The sequence below is a fragment of the Mycteria americana genome, chromosome 6 (genome assembly GCF_035582795.1).
Source record: "Mycteria americana isolate JAX WOST 10 ecotype Jacksonville Zoo and Gardens chromosome 6, USCA_MyAme_1.0, whole genome shotgun sequence".
In the NCBI taxonomy this organism is placed as follows: Eukaryota; Metazoa; Chordata; class Aves; order Ciconiiformes; family Ciconiidae; genus Mycteria; species Mycteria americana.
The window spans coordinates 68316931-68335945 of record NC_134370.1 but is presented as its reverse complement, the minus strand read 5'-3'; the positions used below and the strand labels follow the sequence as shown (position 1 = coordinate 68335945).

The 19015-nt window shown below is 39.1% G+C and overlaps 1 protein-coding gene across 10 annotated transcripts in view; it reads left to right on the top strand.

The window, feature by feature from the left end:
• MEGF11 (multiple EGF like domains 11) overlaps positions 1–19015 on the top strand; it is a 293459-nt gene that overhangs the window by 93631 nt on the left and 180813 nt on the right. For all 10 annotated transcript variants that reach the window (XR_012776302.1, XR_012776303.1, XM_075506381.1 and 7 more), the window contains exon 6: positions 7493–7585. Coding sequence is in view for 8 of the 10 variants with exons in the window: in XM_075506381.1 (XP_075362496.1) it covers positions 7493–7585 (93 nt within the window). In the remaining 2 variants the exon portion in view is untranslated. The remainder of the gene's footprint in view (positions 1–7492; positions 7586–19015) is intronic.

The following is a 19015-nucleotide window of genomic DNA, read 5'->3' as shown; positions in this document are numbered from 1 at the left end:
ACTTTCTGTGATGGCAGTGAGAAAGACTGAGCCTTAGAAATGGTAAGTGATTTGGGAGTGTAACTCACCTTAGAGTGGTCAGGATTTCACCTGAAGGTGGAATTTCTCTCTTCACCCCACAGAGCAAGCCCAGGTGCTTGTATCTCCTGATCCCTATGGAGCACTAGGGGTGAGCAAGAGACATCCCTGTGTGGACTGTCATCTCTGACCTTGGTCTGAGGTCTTCCCTTTATGTGTGATGTTAGTCACGAATCTGTTGAAATCAGGCATTAGACATATGCTTTGTCTTCATTGCAGAATTTGCCTAGGTTCTTAAACTTAACTCCCTCATGCCTTTGCACGCATTCCTCTTGCCAGAGCTTGGCTGTGACTTTATCTACAGACTAACGGATTAGTGTTGCTTTTAGCCAACCTCGTAACCTGTCCACTTTGCAGGGCAGATGCACTTCAGTGCTCAGAGTCCAGCAATGCCTTCCCACAATTCCCTTTTTGTGCTTTGAAGTACTGCAAAGCTCTTCTGTTATTCGCACAGCCAAAGATACAAAGCGGTTCAGCTTACTGACCCCAGTTCTGCTCTTCTGACATTTGCTGCTACAAGGAGGCTGCTTTTCAGCTCTCATTCAGACATTATTAAATGGTAAGTACTATCTGCCATTCCCTCTCTCTACCAGAGCAGATGAAGCCAATGGGGCATCAAAATGACACAAAGAGTCTGTTAAATGTGTGACTCCTATCGACCTCTCCTTTTGCAGGGCTCTAACCTTCTCCTCTATTACTGTCGCTGGCACTATTTTACGGTCACTGATGTGATGCCATTCCTGTCTCAGGGATGTGCTGCTCCAGCTCAGCTTTTCCTCAGAACCAACCAGACTGCAATTCCAAGAAGTGTTCCACCAATCTTGCTTTTCTCAGGGCAGGTAGAAAAAGTGGCAGTCTCTTCTCTGCCTTGACCTTCCCCTGGCACAGTTTACTTCCCTAACCACTCCCTTGAGTAAGGCCTACAGCAGGCAATAGATTGAAACATGGACTAAACTAGATTTTTATCAGTGCCAGATCCTCCAGTAATCGGTAAACTGAGCATTCCTCCTGTGAGGGACCTTAGAGTCTGAAACACTGAGGTCTGGCCGGAATTATTCCAGGGCCTGTACACTTGCCCATGTCATCTGCCTGGGACACTCAGCCATGACAAGAACGTGGAAATCTCTGTGTTTATCTTCTCATTAGTCATCAGAGCCCTAGATTGCCATTTATCTGGTAATAGAAATCTGAGCTGAAACTATTGTAGGTTTTATGCTTATTAACAAATCTTTACCTCCTAGCGATTCATATAGGGATTTACTGATACTTTGTCAGTGATGACACTGACATATGTCAGATTCTGCTCCTCAAAATCCTCAAAATGTATATCTCCTCAATTCTTTTACTTCAGACATTCACAAGTCATCTCTGGCATAGCCTACTCCCTAAGCTTTGGCAGGGTGTCAAGACTGAGGATAACACAACATAGCTGCTATCTCAAACAGATCAATATCTCACGAAGGCAATGGTCAGAGACTCCCCACACCCCAGACGACAACAAAGACCATTGATTCTGTTCTGATTGCATAGATACATAGTCTCTAATTCCACATCTGCCAAAAAATGTAATGGAATTGCACCTATAGGAAAAGGAGTTGATCGTGCGACCCATTGCTGCTATATGATCTGCATCAGTCTCATCTTTCCTTTGCTCACTTTGATCTCCTTGCTTTTGTATTTTTTTATTAGTACTTTTATGGGATACCAAGAGGGAGATGAAAAATAAGGGTTGCCATACACTGAAACCATAAATTCCTCAAAGCCCGAGCAGGCTTTGAGATCTCTTCATATCTTCATCTATTAAAGTTGCTAAACCCTGCATTAAAGTGCTATCCAAGGTGATAAATTAATGGGTGTATCCTGAGTGATGACCACAGAAATAGACATTAAGCAATGCAAAGAACTATTATCCCACTTCATTGAAACAATTATTGAGGAAACCATCTAATCAGCATGATTCCTGACAGAAAGTCAGTGATTTAGAGAGGGAATCTTCCGTTCCACAAATAAGCAATAATCTAAGAATGAGGAAAACCTACCTAGATGCATTAGCTGTAGTCATCTTTCTTCTAGTATCAAACCTCCCTTTTCTGAGCACATTCTAAGAGAATCTAGCCAAAAGCTGACTACAGGCTTATCTAATGAAGCTAATAGCCTAGACTCAGCACAACCTGTATTCAGGCCAGTACATTAAGATGGAAACACCAGCGTGGCCCTGAGTGAATAGATTCCTAATGGATAAGGGGCAAGCATCTTTTTCATCTTTTTTCATCTTCTTTGACCTCTCTGCCCTATCTGAAACCACTGGCCATGAGATAACTCCTATTTCACCTGACAAAATTATTCTTTCCCCTAAAAGTGGCATGAGAGACTGGAGGAATGTGCTAAAATGGCCCAAATTGTTCCAGGGACACGTATTAAATAGTGAAGGAAAACATCACTTTTTCCATTAAATTTCTACTTCGTGTAATCCAACAACTATCAAGCATGGGGCAAACTGGTTAGATGACCTGAAGTTAAAACAATAGCAACATATAGAAAAGATGGAGGTCTACTTTTGGTTCACAGCAAATAAACGCAATTGGTTAGAGTTTGTGTGAGATCAGTGTATAGTGAAGAAAAACGGGCAGAGACTGCCTACAGTAGGGCAGAGAAAAGAAAAATATTTTGAAGAACGTGAAGTCATGGGGCGGTGTCCTTTTGCCACATGTGCAGTCGGAATAGACCAGTTCATTCTGTGTAGTTCTAGGAGAGTGCCTGAATTTCTTAGTGTGTCTATGCTCTCATATAGTAGCATATGTATCTCCATTTAGCAACGTTTTCCATAATTATAATGTATCTACAGTTATTTATGCTTTCTGTCACCTCCTGGCTGCACTACAATCCCTGGGCAGAAAGCCTGCAGAGCCTGGGAAACTCTAGCTTGTCCAGAACACTCTAGCACATCTCTTCAGCAGCACGCGCTGCTATGAATGAGTGCAGTTCATGAAGCCTGTTTTCTGCTTTCTACACTGGGTTCCTTTAGACTTTGTAATTGTACTGGCCTTTGTTTTGAAGATATTTTGCTTGTCTGGCACAATAAAGTCCCACCAGCTGAAGTGGGAGGGAGATGAAACTTGCTGGGTCAGTGGCTGTGAACTCCTCCATGTTCAAAGGACCACTGCAAATGTTACCACATTCCATCACAAGCACAAGACACATTTTTTTGACTCTGCCTTTTGTGAAATAAATACACAAGTTATATTTTTGGACAAGCTAACAGAATTTTGCCAAGCTGAATCACTCCATACTTCTTCCCCTAGAATGAAACTCTTCTCTAAATGCACTTTCACCTCTAGGAAAGAGGCTAAGAAGGTAGTTGTGGCAGGTGTTAGTTATGTTGCTTAATGGAGTACAAGTAGTCAATGGGTTGATAATGTAGCGATGAGCAGGGTGTAACAGTGCGTATAAAACAGCGTGGTACAGCAGGGTGAAACCCTGCAAAGTCATAGCTTGGGTCCATACAGAGGAATGCAGCGCCAAGGAAGACAGAGTAGCTCTGGATCCCTGGACTGTGGCTGCTTTTGTCTGGGATAAACTAACTGTGGTGCCACTCACTTGAAGTAACTCTGCAATGAAAGTATTCTCCAGGCAGAAGAGCCTGCTCCACTTAGCAGTGTACTCCTCAGTAACAATATCCTGGCTATTTCATACCTTGGTAGATAGGAGACATAGACAGCCCATTTAATATATCTAAATTCAAATTCAGGACAACAATTAAAAAATAAGTGCTGATGTTAGAGAAATCTATGCAGTGATTTCAGGTGTGAAGAGAGTTTAATCTTTAGGTCTATTTCCCTGAGGATTGACCTTATATTTTAAAAAAAGGACTGTTTGTAATTATAAAGTAGTAAGTGATAAGCATCAAATGAATTGTTATAGAACCCTTTTGTTGACTTTATTCCATGATAAGGAGCAGTTGCTATGTGACCTTGAATATGGCCAAATAACTCATGCTAAACGCCTTGCTACAAAGATGGCATTTTGGCAGGGCTTTGATGTAGGTCATTTTATTACCAGGCTGAATCAAACTACAAACTGATCTTAAACTCATGCCAAGAATGCTAATAATAAACTGATCAATGAGGTGCTGGATTGTTCAAGAGAATTGGTCAAGGGAAAATGCAGACATAAAAAGTCTGGAATTCCACAGGTTTAACTGCTTGGGCTATTATACTGGGGGGAATTACATTCCTTGCATTAGTACAAGTTTTCTTTACTCCAGGGGCCTTTAGCTGAGTGTCGAACAGGACAGTGGCAGAAAGTATATACTTATCTTTATTTTTCTTGACCTTTATGTGCAAGTAATTTTTATAGTTCCATTAACTAGTAAGATCATTTGCAAACCACTGTACAAAGTATATTATGAAGAATGCCTTGGGGACCATTGTATCCTGTTATGTTGAATGTTAATAGAATGAAAAATTAATTTAAACTCTAAAGATTACAGCAAGGCAAGACTTCCCTTTTATAGGGGAAATTCAAAATTTTATTTGCTATGGTAAAACTTTAGAGTTGTACACTAATACGACCTTTATATGGACCTTTATAGGCCTGATTCGAATCAGACAGTGAGGAGTCTGATTATTTGCCTCCTTGAATAAAATGGCTTATATCAAAGCTTCCCCTTTTAAAAAAGGGGATTTCTGTGATGCCCACATGTGGGATTACTCCTGTGTAATTTCACAGCTTTAAATGACTATAAGCTAGTGAGCTCATAGCTGCTTGTTTAGCAAGTTTAGCAACCAGAGATGGCAGAACCCACAGTTCCAAGGAGTGTCTTTACCTTACTTGACTCTTTAATTGCTCATTAAACATTGTCATCTTCAGCTACGCAGGATTTCAAAACACCTAAAAATAAAGATGTAGTTCTCTATAGTACTTTTTTGTATTTTGCATATCACTGATTGCTTTAGAATGAGGAATACTATCTTGAGTCTTGCTTGTAAGCCTCACATAGTACTTTTCCTAAGAGGCTGGAGCACTGCTACAAAGTCAGCACTTCTGTCCATAGACAAGTGATTAAGTAAACTTTATTAGCTTAATTAGTCATTATTATCTCATGTTTATGTTAAGATAGTTAAGGCATGATATGCTTGTGTGGCTAAATCAAGTAAATTTAGACCAGTAATGAGTAGGAGTTTTGTTATTTGGAAGAGCAAAGAAATAGTCCACCATCAACCTTCTTGCTCACAAATTATGCCCTCACCTGAGAACCTGGCATGGTTAAAAGGATAAAAAAGTTGCATGTTTTACATGTAAGAATGATTTATTATTGTAAATGTCCGTACAGGGAACAGAAAAATCTCAGTTTCGATTTCCATACCTCTTATAAAACTAATGTGTGAGAGTTACATCAATGAGAATTGTATTCTTAGATAAAGCTATACGGGACAGAATTTTCACAATATCCCTATCCCACCATATCGTATATCTTTTAGTACACTGTACTTTTAATAACAAATTCTATGTTTGTGGCTGCTGTGTATGTGGACTTCTTGTCCTGGATAACGAGCCATTTTTAAACGATTGCATGAAGGCATGTATTTCTTTATTGGAAAATCCTGTTTTTCTAATACCTTGTCTTGAATTTCATCTTACAGCTGTAGACTAGGATGCCTCACTGTCTTCAGAAACTGTAACTCAAGTAAAATAAATGCACAAAAGATTAGGTCAATTAGTGACTAGAGAATTAGCTATCAATATTTCATGCCCCCTGCAATACTGTCTAAACACAAGATATGAAATAAGAATAAATTGCACTTTTGACATGCAGCAAACCTAGAAAGGAAATGACTAATCTAGAAAGATCTTGCAATTGTTATAATGAGGCAACATTCTAGTCACTGGTCACATGTGACTTGATGGATAAAGAGCAGGAAGATTTGTCCCATAGGATTATTCAAAGTTCACTTGTGATTTGAAGTTGAATTTAAATATATTGCGAATAGCTCAGTGGTTTTGGTCGGCAATGACCCAAACACAGAATAGACAGCAAAATGTTTCCATCAACTTTGATGCCAGCCTGAGTGCAGATTCAAGATGTGATCCAATCTGGTTGTCCAAACAGAATGTCAAATACAGCAGGAATCGTTCAAATGTACAAGACGTTGGTGGAAAATGTTTGGCCCATGAGGTACCTGGGAACTGAAAAGGTGTTTCATATGCAGACCCAGTGCAACTTTAAGAAGGTTTGCTGGCTGATTTAAAATTAATTGGGTAGTTCAGCCTGGTTTTCAGTACAGCAACGCAAAGCTACTTCACAAATCAGCTTTGCTGGCCTTGTTTTAGACAGGAATGAATTAATCTTTGTCTTGGAATAAGTCTTTTGTAGTCCAGTTTCAGCCAGTTCTTGGTTAAGTAAGCAGAATACCCACATTTCCCATCTGATATGAAAACACAGGATATACAAACATAGGTTATATATATGTATATATATTTTAATATAGTGATCTCATTGCCACTACATCATATTCGTTAATAACTCATACATGTTAGTCTAGATGGAAATTATATGTTCCAACTTAACCATCCAATTTGAATCACTGACACACTGGGTTTTTGGCAATGTCCTAAGTGGTAAAATGGAAATGAGGTAATAAGCACTAAAAGTTAAAGTAGTTATTCAGTATTGTCCAACTTCTTTTTGCACATGATGGGCATACCAGCATACACTGGAAAGTAAGTCAGACATCAAAGCAGCACAGGAGAAGTCTTAAAACCATGAGCTGTTCCTACTCAGGGAGAAGAAAAGGAGATTCTCCCATCTATATCTCTACTCAACTGGCAAGTGAGACAGTAAAACCAACTAGTTTTTCATAGTTTGAACCTTGAGGATATTGACATTCCAATAATCCAAAAGTGGAAAAATAAGATATAGAACACTGTAGTTATGGAAAACTTGATGACCTTGAAAAGACAAGGCTGCACTTATAGCTACTGCATTGTGTAGTAAAATTATTTCTTCTCCTTGAGCTATTTTTTACAAATCTATTTTGGATCTTAATATACTTTCAAAACCGAGCTCCATTTTATCTTATGAACAGTAGCAACTTGAGTGCAACAGAAGAAGCTGGTATTCTGTAATATAATAATAATAAGTGTCAGTTTGGTGAAAATTTTATTATGAAGCAAAACTGCTAACCAAAGTAATTTCTGGTGTTAGAGTTTTTCATTACAAAGAGCTGAAGTGACAAATGAGTTTATTGCTGTCAAGAGACCTATATTTTATTTTGGTCACTTAGTATTAATTAAATCTTGCAAGTAATTCTTTTTTGTGTGTTTGTTTTGTTTAATATTTTTAAACAAAATATTGCTCTCTAAGGCATGGTTTACTGTACGCTTACCAACCACTTAATATGTTTCTTCTTAACAGCACTCTGCACAGAGGAGTGCGTGCATGGAAGATGTGTCTCTCCTGACACTTGTCATTGTGAACCAGGATGGGGAGGTACTGATTGCTCTAGTGGTGAGTAAAGATTACAAAAATGTGATAAAGATATATGCTGCTATTAAAAAAAGGCCTGAAATAAAGCAGTGGCCTTAGAACTTGGATGCTTTGAGTGGAAAACTGAAGGTTGTCAGCTGGTTATTTTGCAACAATTACTGTGTGATAATACCCTTTCCTATGATCATGACTTTCATGGTTTTTTCTTGTTTTTACAAAGAAGTGTTAAATGCAGTGGAGGATGCTCTTAATGCTTTCAGTCCTCTTATTGGGATACCAATATAGATAATATAGCTGTATTATTAAATTTTTCTCTCTTAAATCTTTACTACAACACATTCTTCATTAAATACTTTGTGGAGTACTTGGAGTACTTTGGAAAGCACGCTCTCCAGACAGAATCCTTGTCCTGTTGATGCCAGTGGGAGTTCTGCCATTGACTCTTCATGCAGCCCAGATTCTACCTTCTGACTTGAAATCCACACCCTAAATTATCCATACTGCAGAAGTTGGGGAAATGGTAGAGGTGGGAGTTCTGCACCTTTTACTAGGAAATTAATTCACACTTGAGGCTTTCAATTCTTTCAGCTGGAGAAGCTGTGTATGTCAAACTCTCTTAATTAGTAATGATAAATTTAAGCCTATGTGTTTAGTTCATGCTGAAATGAAACAGCTAGCATTCTTTCCAGTACAAACATCAGAGATGTTATGTAACACAGGCCCAATACGTTATTGACATAACAGAAATAAGCTTGTTAAATGAAGTCTATTTGTGCGTCAGGCAAGTAAATAAAGCTGCATCGAGAAAGATGCTGTGAGTCATTTACTGAATGAGCATTTCATTTTGCTTTTACTTCCTCCCTTTCTCCCAAATTGATTGGGATCTTAAAAAAGAGGCACCATTGCCAGGCAAAAAGATAACAGAAAAGGGATCTATAAAGGTAGGTGTTAGAAGAGAATAGGAGTTAAATGTGACTGGGGATGAACACCTCCAGAGGCTCAAGTCAACGGGGCAGACTCTTCTCTGGTCAAGTTACTGGTGTTTTGCCTGCAGCTTTGCTGATGTCTCCTCAGTTACAGCAGAAAAGGCAATAGGGAGAGAGCAGGGAGGAAGGACAGAAAGAAAAGCCATGCTTTGGGGTTTGAAGCAACCTTTTGGGATTACCTGACAGGTAGAAAAGGGAAAAACTGGGCAGCATAACATACTGAATATCTATCTATAACAATATTTTTAAAAATAAAAATAGTACCTTCAATTGTAAAATACAGTCTAGGATCTCAGGAACTAATTTTATCCTTTGGTTATTTTTAGTAATAGATATGTTTAACCTAACAGCCAGTGAGTATTTATACACTTAGAGAAGTTAAAAAAAAAGAGAAACAAAAATATGATAACATGGACATACACATATAGATGTATACATTTATACACACATGCATACACAGGGTAACAAGCACCCCATTCTTTGTAATAATGAAGAGGAAAGGATAAGATGTCAAAGTACAGAATGGTCTCGTGGACTAAAACTACCCAGTGACTCTTATTAAATTGCACTAATCTTGCAAGTGAAGATAAAAAGAAAAAGAAGGTTTTTCCTATATTGAATATTTAGCTTTTTAAAGTAATTAGGAATATTAAAGCACTGACAATGATTGAGATAAAAACATTATTCATAACTTTTATTTCCGCACTGGGCAGCAATCCAGTATATTTCATTTATGAGGTTTCAGTGGTGGAAAGAGAAGTGTTAGCCAATTCCTAAATTAAATATGCCCTGTTAACTTTTATAAATGATAGCCCAGGATTAGCTTCAAAATTTAAGCTTTCATTTTATTAATATAATTAGTGTGTTCGCTGGACCATAGTGCCCATTGTCTTTCATTCCATTTGTTATACACTGGGCAACATGCATTCTTGTCCTAAGGTCTGATCTGAACAAGCACTGTCCAATGTAATGCTTGTAAGTGTGAATGGCCTCATAGAAGTTAGCTTTTACTGCAGCTGAGAGAGCTGCTCACCTTTATGCTTGACACTAGAAATTTGGATGACTGGCCTCTTTATTGTTAGGAGACTTTGTTTAAATTAAAAGGTATAGAACAGATGTCAGCTGAATACAGTACAATTGTTACTCTGAGTATTTCCAAGAGAGAAGAGAGAAGCCGGGAGCCTTTGCATAACTGAGGTTAACTGTCTTTACATTGATGATCCACGTATTGAGTCATGTCTTACTGTTATCCAGTAATAATGTGGAAAACATTTTTCACTTCTACTGGAATAATGTATTACCTGTGCCTACTTTCTTCCTATTACTTCATTAATAATGGGTAGCTACTATGAAGGTTACATGTTTGCAATGACAAATATCGTTTGTTGGCTGTTTCTACGTGGCTGGCCCTGCAGGGCTGTGCTCTGGATAAACTGAAGCTGTTGGCTGTATGCATGCCACCCCGCTCCCTGTGGGGCTATAGAGCTTTCCTTTATGGTCCTCAGTATTAGTGATTTTATTAAGTCACAGGCATATTGCTTTTAATGTTGGCTGTTTGAAACTATTTTACTGGGAAAGGGATTGCTAGCCAAAACACTCCCTTTAAATTTAGAAAATCTCCCAGGAGCTGTAATTGTTTCCTGAATGATCTCTCTTGAAAACAGTGTTGAGAAGTGGAGCCTACCTGACACTGGGGGTCATCTGTTGTCGTTTACTTGGAAAAGATCTAGGGACACTCACTCTTTTTGAGATGGTATTTCAACACCCTGCAGACCAGACCATTATAACTTTCTAAAAGTTATATATAACTTTCATTTGGTTTAATGGGTGAAATTCAACTATTAGCAGAGCTCCAGCACAAGGTCCAAGTGTCACTTCAAAATCAGAAGTCAGATCCAAATGTTCCTCTTTTTGGTGCGCCGCAAGGACTTCCTATGCCAGGAGAGGGTATGAATTCTGACACTGAGCACAGATTTCCTATGGGGAGGCAAGGTTTTGGTGTTAAATGCAATTTCCCAGTGTTACCATTCTCCCTTGGCTAGAATATACTCAGTTAAATGTTTGAATAGTTACAGCTACAGCCTGTAGCCATCCAAACAATTTAATCATCTTTCTCAGATTTTGTTTCATGCTTTCCTAAAACTCAGCCTGTAAGACAACAATCACAAAACTTGCTATTCGGTGCAGCTTCCCAGTGACTAATCATGGTACGTGTTAGAGTTCATCTGTTGTCAAGGTTAAAATAACTTCAGATGAATTGCTAAACAATTACAAAAAAACCCTGTGCCATATTCAGCTCTGCATGCCTCTATACCTGTGTTTTACTGCATGCTGTTGTACATCTGTCGATGCCCGCAGGCCTAGCCTTGATTTCATGCTATAAAGCTGCAATATATTAAGGCTTGATTACCATAACAATAAAAAGAGAAGTAATGAGGTATTAACTAAAGAAGCTCTTGAATAAAATGTTTTCAAGGTTTTAATGATGCTGAAAATTAAAAGGAAAAGTCTTAAAAAAAACCCCATACCTTTTCCCTTCCCTTTTAACTTGTTGTACTAAAATCATGCCCATTTTGTCCATGCAATCTGCACTGTTGTTTTTTTTAAATACAAAGGAAAATTGCAAATGCTCTGTGTGAACTTACCTGCTCACCTGGCCAATTATTTCAAAGCAATTAACTTCAAACAGTATGATATACTGGCTTGAAGTTCTGGTAGGAATATAATTGACTGTTGGTGGTTACCTGGCCTCTTCTGGGTCTTGATAATAGCCATCTGTATTTGCAAGCCGTTAGGCCCCAATCCAGCAAAGCACTTAAGCATATCCTTAACTTGACACATGAGTAGGACTTTTCATCTGCTTTAAGTTAAGCAGGTGTTTAAGGATGTTGTCGAGTCAGTTTTGGAGAAACAGGTAAAAAGACCTCAGTGAAATCTAAACAAGCCTCTCATTGAATTCATCAGGCCTATAAGGAATAAGGTGGTTTTTCTTTCAAAATGCTAAAACTCATCAGGCAATATTATTGAAAACCATTTTTACTCTCATGAGCATTTTACGTTGCCGGGAAGTTAACATAAATCTTTTATGGTTAGAAGGGGATTCACAAAACAGTGGACAACAGGTCCACTGTTGTTCCAAAAGAAAGTTCAGAGCAAGAGCCCTGAATGAAAAGCAAGAACCTTCCAAAATGGTGTGTGCCAGTTTGAGAAATTTCAAAGTAAACAAACACAGAGATTGTAATGAAAAAATAAAGTGGCTTTGAAAATGTTTGCTTTGCTATCAGTTTCAGGAGAAAATTTAGTACTTGCCCAAATTGTAATTGAAGAGATGTTGGCATAATAATGCCAAACCATCTTTCTTCATGCTATGTCACCTGGGGGAGAGAGATCATAATATTGCTGTCTGGCATAGGCTGATCATTAATGTACACATATGGATAACATAGTTTTCTTTGGAAAGGATGTTTTGTACAAACTGTCATTAAGAGCAAGAACCTATTTCATCTTTATCTCTTTGTCAAAAACAGCCAAGGTCATAACAACAGGCAAGTATAACATCACAGCAAGATCACATTTAAGGGTATAGCCCTAGAGCAGCTGGAGTGCTTCAGTTCTGAGACTTGTGATGAATGAGAACTGCAGATACTTTGCTAAATCTGAAGGGGAGTTACTTGACAAGCTATGGAAAGCAACAGTAGAAATCTCAGGAGAAAAATGGAGTACTTTAAAGTGAGTCTGTGGTGTTTTTCAGGCTTAATTTTGGCTTCCATATTCTCAAAATGCTTTGAACTATTTCCAAAGAAGAAATAAAGTTCAAAGGAAAGATTGTGAGGTTTGTGAATACTGGCTCAACCAAAATTCAGCCTAATGTCAGGGACTGGTCTCCTGCAATCATTAGTTAATTTTTTGTCCTCAGGTTTTTAGGATAGGATTGACTGGGAAACCACCAAGGCCCACCAAAGAGGTGCAAAGGTGCAAAACCTCAGCTGTTCTAAACTGTTGGTGGGCCACTACTTAGACTCAGGGCCTGTCCCTGAAGGACATCTGTCCATGTTTCTTGTGTGGGAATTTGTCTGTGCCCTGGGTTTGTACCACAGTGACTGCTGTATCTAAGTGCCAAATGAGGTGACGGAACCGGGTACGATGTTTGTTTCCACCAAAGCCCATGTATTTCATTTGTCACTCCAGTTGTTGAGTTTAGATGCAGTTTCTAAAAATCTGTTTAAAGCTGTGAATCTTCAGTTGGGATCCAGGCTTAATTATTGCTTTAGCCGAAACAGAATTTCATATCCATTCAAGTCCATAAAGTGGACTTTAAAGTTTTAACACACTTTTCATTTAAGCTAAGCTCAAATTACAGCTTAATTTTGACGTGATTTGCAGACTCAGTGACAACTACATCGTGCAAAGAGATGCAAATGTATAAAAACAAGCTCCAATGAGGAGCTCATACAAGGATCTTTCCGTAGCAATTACAGAGTGGAATTGATTTCTGTCTCTTTCAGTTCTAACAATTTGTTCTTTCTTAACTTAAAAAATATCCAGCTCCCTTCAACCACTGCTGAACTGGTGTAATCAGGTAAACAGCTTGTGTTTAATTTTTGCCTCTGCTGGATGTTGGGCCCACGCACTTGGGCTAGCGTACCCAGGTTGCATGTGTTAAGCAGTCTCTGTAGCAGCATATCTTCATGGGCCCAGCCTACGCAGGACAGCCTGTAACCAGGGAATAAAAATGTAAACACAAGCTGCTGTTCAGTGCAGTTAGTAGCACAGCAGCATGTCCTGTATATATTTTTACACAGATAATTTGGCTGCATTAAACTGGGCTAATCCATCATTTTTCATTCGGTGGGAATATTTTGTCTCTTGCTGAAGCTGTTAATATCTACTCAATTGTTTGTGGAGGCTTCTCCTCACTCTGTTAGATACATGATAGTATCCTCCAAGCTTCTGTGAGTTAACTGCTTTGGAGGTGCTGCAAGCTTATGGAAAGGTATGAGAGTCATATTAGCCTTGGCTTTTCCCACAGTAACTGGGCTGAGTAAAGGGAGGCAGTTGTTTCTGAAAAAGGAAAAGTAGATCCAAGATTTACTTTGGGAAGAAATTGCTTTCTACACTTCCTCTGTGTGATTCATTGATGATGAATAGATCGGTTGCCAGTTGTTCTAAGTCTTGTACTAAAGTGAGTGAAAAATAGAAATTCAGCACCCTGTGTCTTTTTACTTTGCACCTTCATCTTCATCTTCCCTGTCAGAGTGTGGGAAAGGACTTCCTTCCTTAAGTCAGCTGACAATGTCTAAAGCCACGGTAGTGACAGATCATTTCCCCCCAGCAGTCCCAGCCCTCCTTTGAGACTGCCTCTTTTGAGTGATTTTGAAGAGTCAGTTGAGCTGACCTGACTCTGTCTACTTCAGTCCCTGGAGTTCTGTCTTTCAGTATGTGCTGTTGCTCTTTAGGCTTGATCTAGCAATGTACTTCATGCATATGAATAGTCCTTTTAAAGTCAATAATGAACAACCTATGTTATTTAAGTTAGATAAATGCTTAAGTCATTATCTGAATGGGAACTTAAGAGATGCAGGGGGAAAAGCAGGTTGATGGATCTCATTTAGGGACCAAGAGTTACTGAGTATCATCCAGGCTGAGCAATGGCAGGTACTTCTTTCAATGAACTAAAACCACTGTCAGCTTCACCAGTATCATGAAAGAGAAGCTCAAGCCTAATGCTAGGTCTCCTACAGAGCAAAGCATGATAGACAGGTCAGTGATCTGAACATACTCCTTAGTTCTAGACAGAGATGGTGTTTTGACCTACCACATAGGTGAGTACCAGAGATGTGTTAAGAAAATAATTTGGATACGTAGTGTAACAGGCTTTCAGTTGTCTAATAAAGATTTCAAAATAATGTAAAATGTTATCAGAATAAGTCTGCACAATTATATGGAATTATTACAATATTACCACAATCATCTCCTCTGTTAAAGCATCCAGTTCTTTCCATGTTTGGCTGCTTTGGTTTAAGAGGTAAGTCCATAATGAGTTATGTGCTAGAGTGAATATTCATATAAATTCAGGTGATCTGTTAAAACCATGCTTCCCATTTGTACCCAGAGTAGTAGCTGATGAGGCTGCAGCATGCTAAGTGTTTGTCTCCTAAATTGGCCTGAGGTAGCAACCTCATTTTGGAGTCTTTCTCTTGATGTAGTCATTCTGTGTACACAGACTTTCTCTCTATATTACTGTAAAGAAAGTGGCGGTGGATCCAGACTGGGGCTGCTGGGATTTATGTGGTCAGCTGCAGTGGTCAACAGACATGCTTGTATTGATCTAGTCCTTGAGTGCTTAGCTGGGAAGAAAAGACATACGGAAGGGAGTCTTTCCTAATCTAGATGAATTATACACTGAAAATTCTGTATGTTATATAATTAATAACCAACAACTCTTTAATTATAATTTTGCCATAATTATAGATATACATTGATTTAAGGCACATAGCTTGCAAACAGGAGGTGAGAGGCCAGGTTTAAGACCTAATGGCTATCTGGGCATATCATCTCACCTTTACCCACTCTCCAGCCCCTGGTGAGCTGTATATGAGCAGTATGGAAATTCTGTGTTCCATGTAACCGAATTATTAGGCAATTGTATATGCTGGGTATCTGGAAAATCAGTGTACTGGTTCTCTGAATCCAACACTCAATTTATGCTGAAAACCAAAGATGAGAGAAGCTGTGGGCAAACCTTGTTGTATGAAACCTTATTTATTGCCTGTCATTAGGGCAGTATGTCAGGGACTGATGCTTCAAAAGGGAGTATGAAAAGACGTTTAGATTTCAGAGAAGAGAGATGGGTGTGAACCTTTGGGAGCAAGCAGGGTTGTACATGGAAGTTCTGTACCAAAGCAAGACAATTGTGTTGATGAGGTGTTTGTAACTGAGAGTACAGAGTAGCCTGCCCTCCCAAAGCAGAGCCCCACTGAACTTTGAGCACACCTGCCATATCTGGAAGCAAACTTTATAATGTAGCTCTTCTCTTTTCTACAGAATGGCTTGATGGTTAATTAAAACTTTACAATTTAAGGATAATTTTCAGTAAATGAAACCATGGTTACTAGTACTGAATGGGCTAAATGCATTCTCGTGCAGGTTTTGTGTCGTTATGCAAGGGGGAATTTGGCTCACATACATCTTTCCTTGGCTGCCGAGCTTGTGAGAGCAGAGGAGACTTCATAGAAAGGCAGTGTATGTGTGACGAGTTGTTAGTTTTATTAATTTGACTGAGGTTTTTCTCACTTTAGACGGGGTAATAGCTATAAAAGAAAGAACCTACTACAACATCCTTTTTAATGAACTGAATTGCTAATGCTAAATTTCATTGCTGGAGCATCTTACAATAATGTGGCTTTAAATGTGCACTACACCAATGAACTGACTTTAGATCAATTTAAAAGTACCATTGGTATAATTTTATGGCCTGGTCACTAAAGAGCTGTCGCTTGGAGAAAAGAGCAGAATTCCCTCTCCCAAAATGTAGGCAAAAATCTCATACGTGGACACGCACTCAAAAGTATTCCAGGCGTTTTTGCTTGCTAACAAACAGAAAAAAAGGTATAGTGGTCCTTGGGAAAGCTTCTAAACCACTTGTCTCTCTGTTAGGTATGGTGAGCTATTTCAAGGAATGCTTGGAGAGGGCAGAGCTCCGCTCACTGTTGAACACTGCGGTATCAGAAAATCCCCTGGGAGCTATTTCAGGCACCCGAACATGGAGGAGCCTCAGGCCTGCTCTGACTTTTGCTGGGTTATGAGTAGCTGTCTCCAAAGACATGTGCTATGACTGGGAAAGGCCCTACTGCCCCATTCAGTGCTCTCAGGATTTTTCAAAAGATGCTGTTCCTCCTAGTTACAATACTATTTTATGGGCAGTGATTAAAGGTTGAAGTCAAAAAGGGAAACGAAAGGTTTCATTCAGAAAGAAGACTTGAAATTTACCTCAGGCCCCCAGCAGGAAAAATTTGCTAGAAAATAGCAGTCATTCATCACCTAGCATTAGATACAAGGCTTCTTGTGTACTGATACCTGAGAGCTGAGGCAGAGTCAGTAAATTCATTCGAACAGCATCAGTGAGTATGCCCTAGACATGGGAGGAAAGGTTGCAGGCAGAAAGCATGTAGATGTACAGCTTTCCCTGTTAGTGATTATTTCTTTGTTTATCTGTAAATTCCAGCATTTACATACAAAGATACTAAAATACTTTATTTAAAAAAATAGCAGCTGGGTGTATTTTAACTATACTTTGGCTGCTGTACTGAACAGCTTTCCAAAAATGAAGTCCATATCGTTCGTGTCGCCTTCCTTCCTACGCCTGCTCACTGACCCAGTGTTTAACGTAGGCAGTGTCTTTGCTAAAGGAAAGTGTTACACGATAAAATTTTTCCTCAGACTTCACTCTGATTTTGTGTGATCTTAGATAAGCCACCACAAGGTGGGGAGTCCTTATTTCTTTTTGATTTCCGTGGGAGTTGAATATATTCATTATGTGGCCTGTATCGCAGCTGAAAAAGGACGGCAGACTGCAGTGGTGTTGGTGAGAGCTCAGCCATCAATTAATATCTTTGCTAAAGATGAGTGAGGCTATAATGTGCAGCTGGCCTTGGTGTCTTGGGTGGGTTGCATTTAAAATATAGCCTGGAGGCAGCTTTACTAACTTTAGAGATGTGATGATCAGATCTGCAGAAGAGTATGCAGAAGTGATGCAACATGACAGTTTAAAATGAGAGAATGCTAATGCCAATTTACTCCATTGCCTAATGGGTATATGACAGTCTATTGAATCATTCTGTTATTTATTGTTTTAAAAGTTATTTCCATGTCAATAAAATATTTGTGTATGAATAAGAGACTTCTTTTAGAGTGAAAGCTAGAGATAAATGTGCCATTGTACAGGTAAAACTCAGGTAAAAATTTTCTTTGAGTTTCTTTTTACCATAGCCTTACAATCACTTGCATTTCTAGTAGCTTCTCAGTGCCAAGAGTAGGCCATGATGACCTTAAATCACTATGTGTAAAATGGGAAAGTTTCAGGAGTTTTCTTCTTTGTCTTACTCAGTGTTTGTGCTATTGTAAGTATGATAGCATACTTTTGAAATGAAGTATTTGCAGAAGTTTCTCTGAGAAATCCTGTTCTGCTAAATTACACTCGTGAAAATCCCTCCTAGACCCCTCAAATGATACCCTGATACTTATTTGTTGTCCTTATAAAACACTGAAAAAGAGTTTGCCCCAGGAGCAGATCTCTTGTGTCCCCAATGAAATGAATGTTTGTTGAAACAGCTTGTTTGCCTCAGTGATGTGGAGAGAAATAATGAAATAGCAGAGGACTTAACAAGTGCATATCTGACTGTAAATCCAGGGTTTGGCAGAACAGAGCCTTCACACCACTGCTCGCAGGTAAGCATTTTGCTCTCACTGCTAATCTAGCTTTGGCAGGGAATGTAGAGGGCCCATAGTTATCTGTAAGGAAAAGCATACAAAATGAGGAAATGTGTTGTGACCAAAGGAAATCAATGAGCAGATGGTGTGCTAGCATCATACCTGACACTCCAGAGGAGATTGTTGTAGCATAACCACCGATTGCAAACATATAGTTATGAACAGAGGCCAAATCCACGAAGAGCAGGGGGAAGGTGATATGCATGGAAGCATGGAATAAAAAGCAGTGCAAAATAAAGATTGAGACATGACAGAGAAGGAGGGGGGGGGGGGGGGAAGGGGGCGAAATGGAAAAACAAGCAAGGTGAGACGACAGCCAGAAGCAGCTGGGGATAGGAAAGGAGCTCAGTGAGCAGATAACTGGACTTGAGACAATAAATAGCTGAATTCAAATGTTTTGCAAAATGAACTATGCTGCATGTGAGGCACCAAGAATTTCAGGCTTGTGAGCAGACAGTTACTGGCTGATTCTACCAAGTAGTAATTACAGGTTTTGTCAAAATAAGAAAGTGAAGTGGAAGGAGGGGGGATAGAATGCTGGTGGGAGATGCTACAGCCAGGGCAGTGAGGGTGAAAATGACAGTGAATTTTAGAAAACAAAAGGAACAGCAATGATAAGGGAAGGCAAACTTCAACATGCCAGGAATTGCCTCAAATGAGAAAAGCGGAGATGTTGAAAGAATGCCTTTTTATCATGCAAACAATTTAGGAAAGTGAGAAAGAATCTAATGCTTGCAAACCAGGGTGGTGATAACCTGACAGAAGAAGGATTTAGACGTGAAGTGCTCTGGTTAAAGTGGCATTTGTCTTTTTTTGGTGCCGGCAAAGAAACCCATTTAAGTGTTTATGAAGGGATGTAAACATCTATTCTATAGAAGTCATCGGGACTATAGCTTCAATAAACACTGTTTAATGTTTAAACATAATGTATTGAAGTGGGATGCTGGAAGTTATAGTGCATTCAACTGCCAAAACT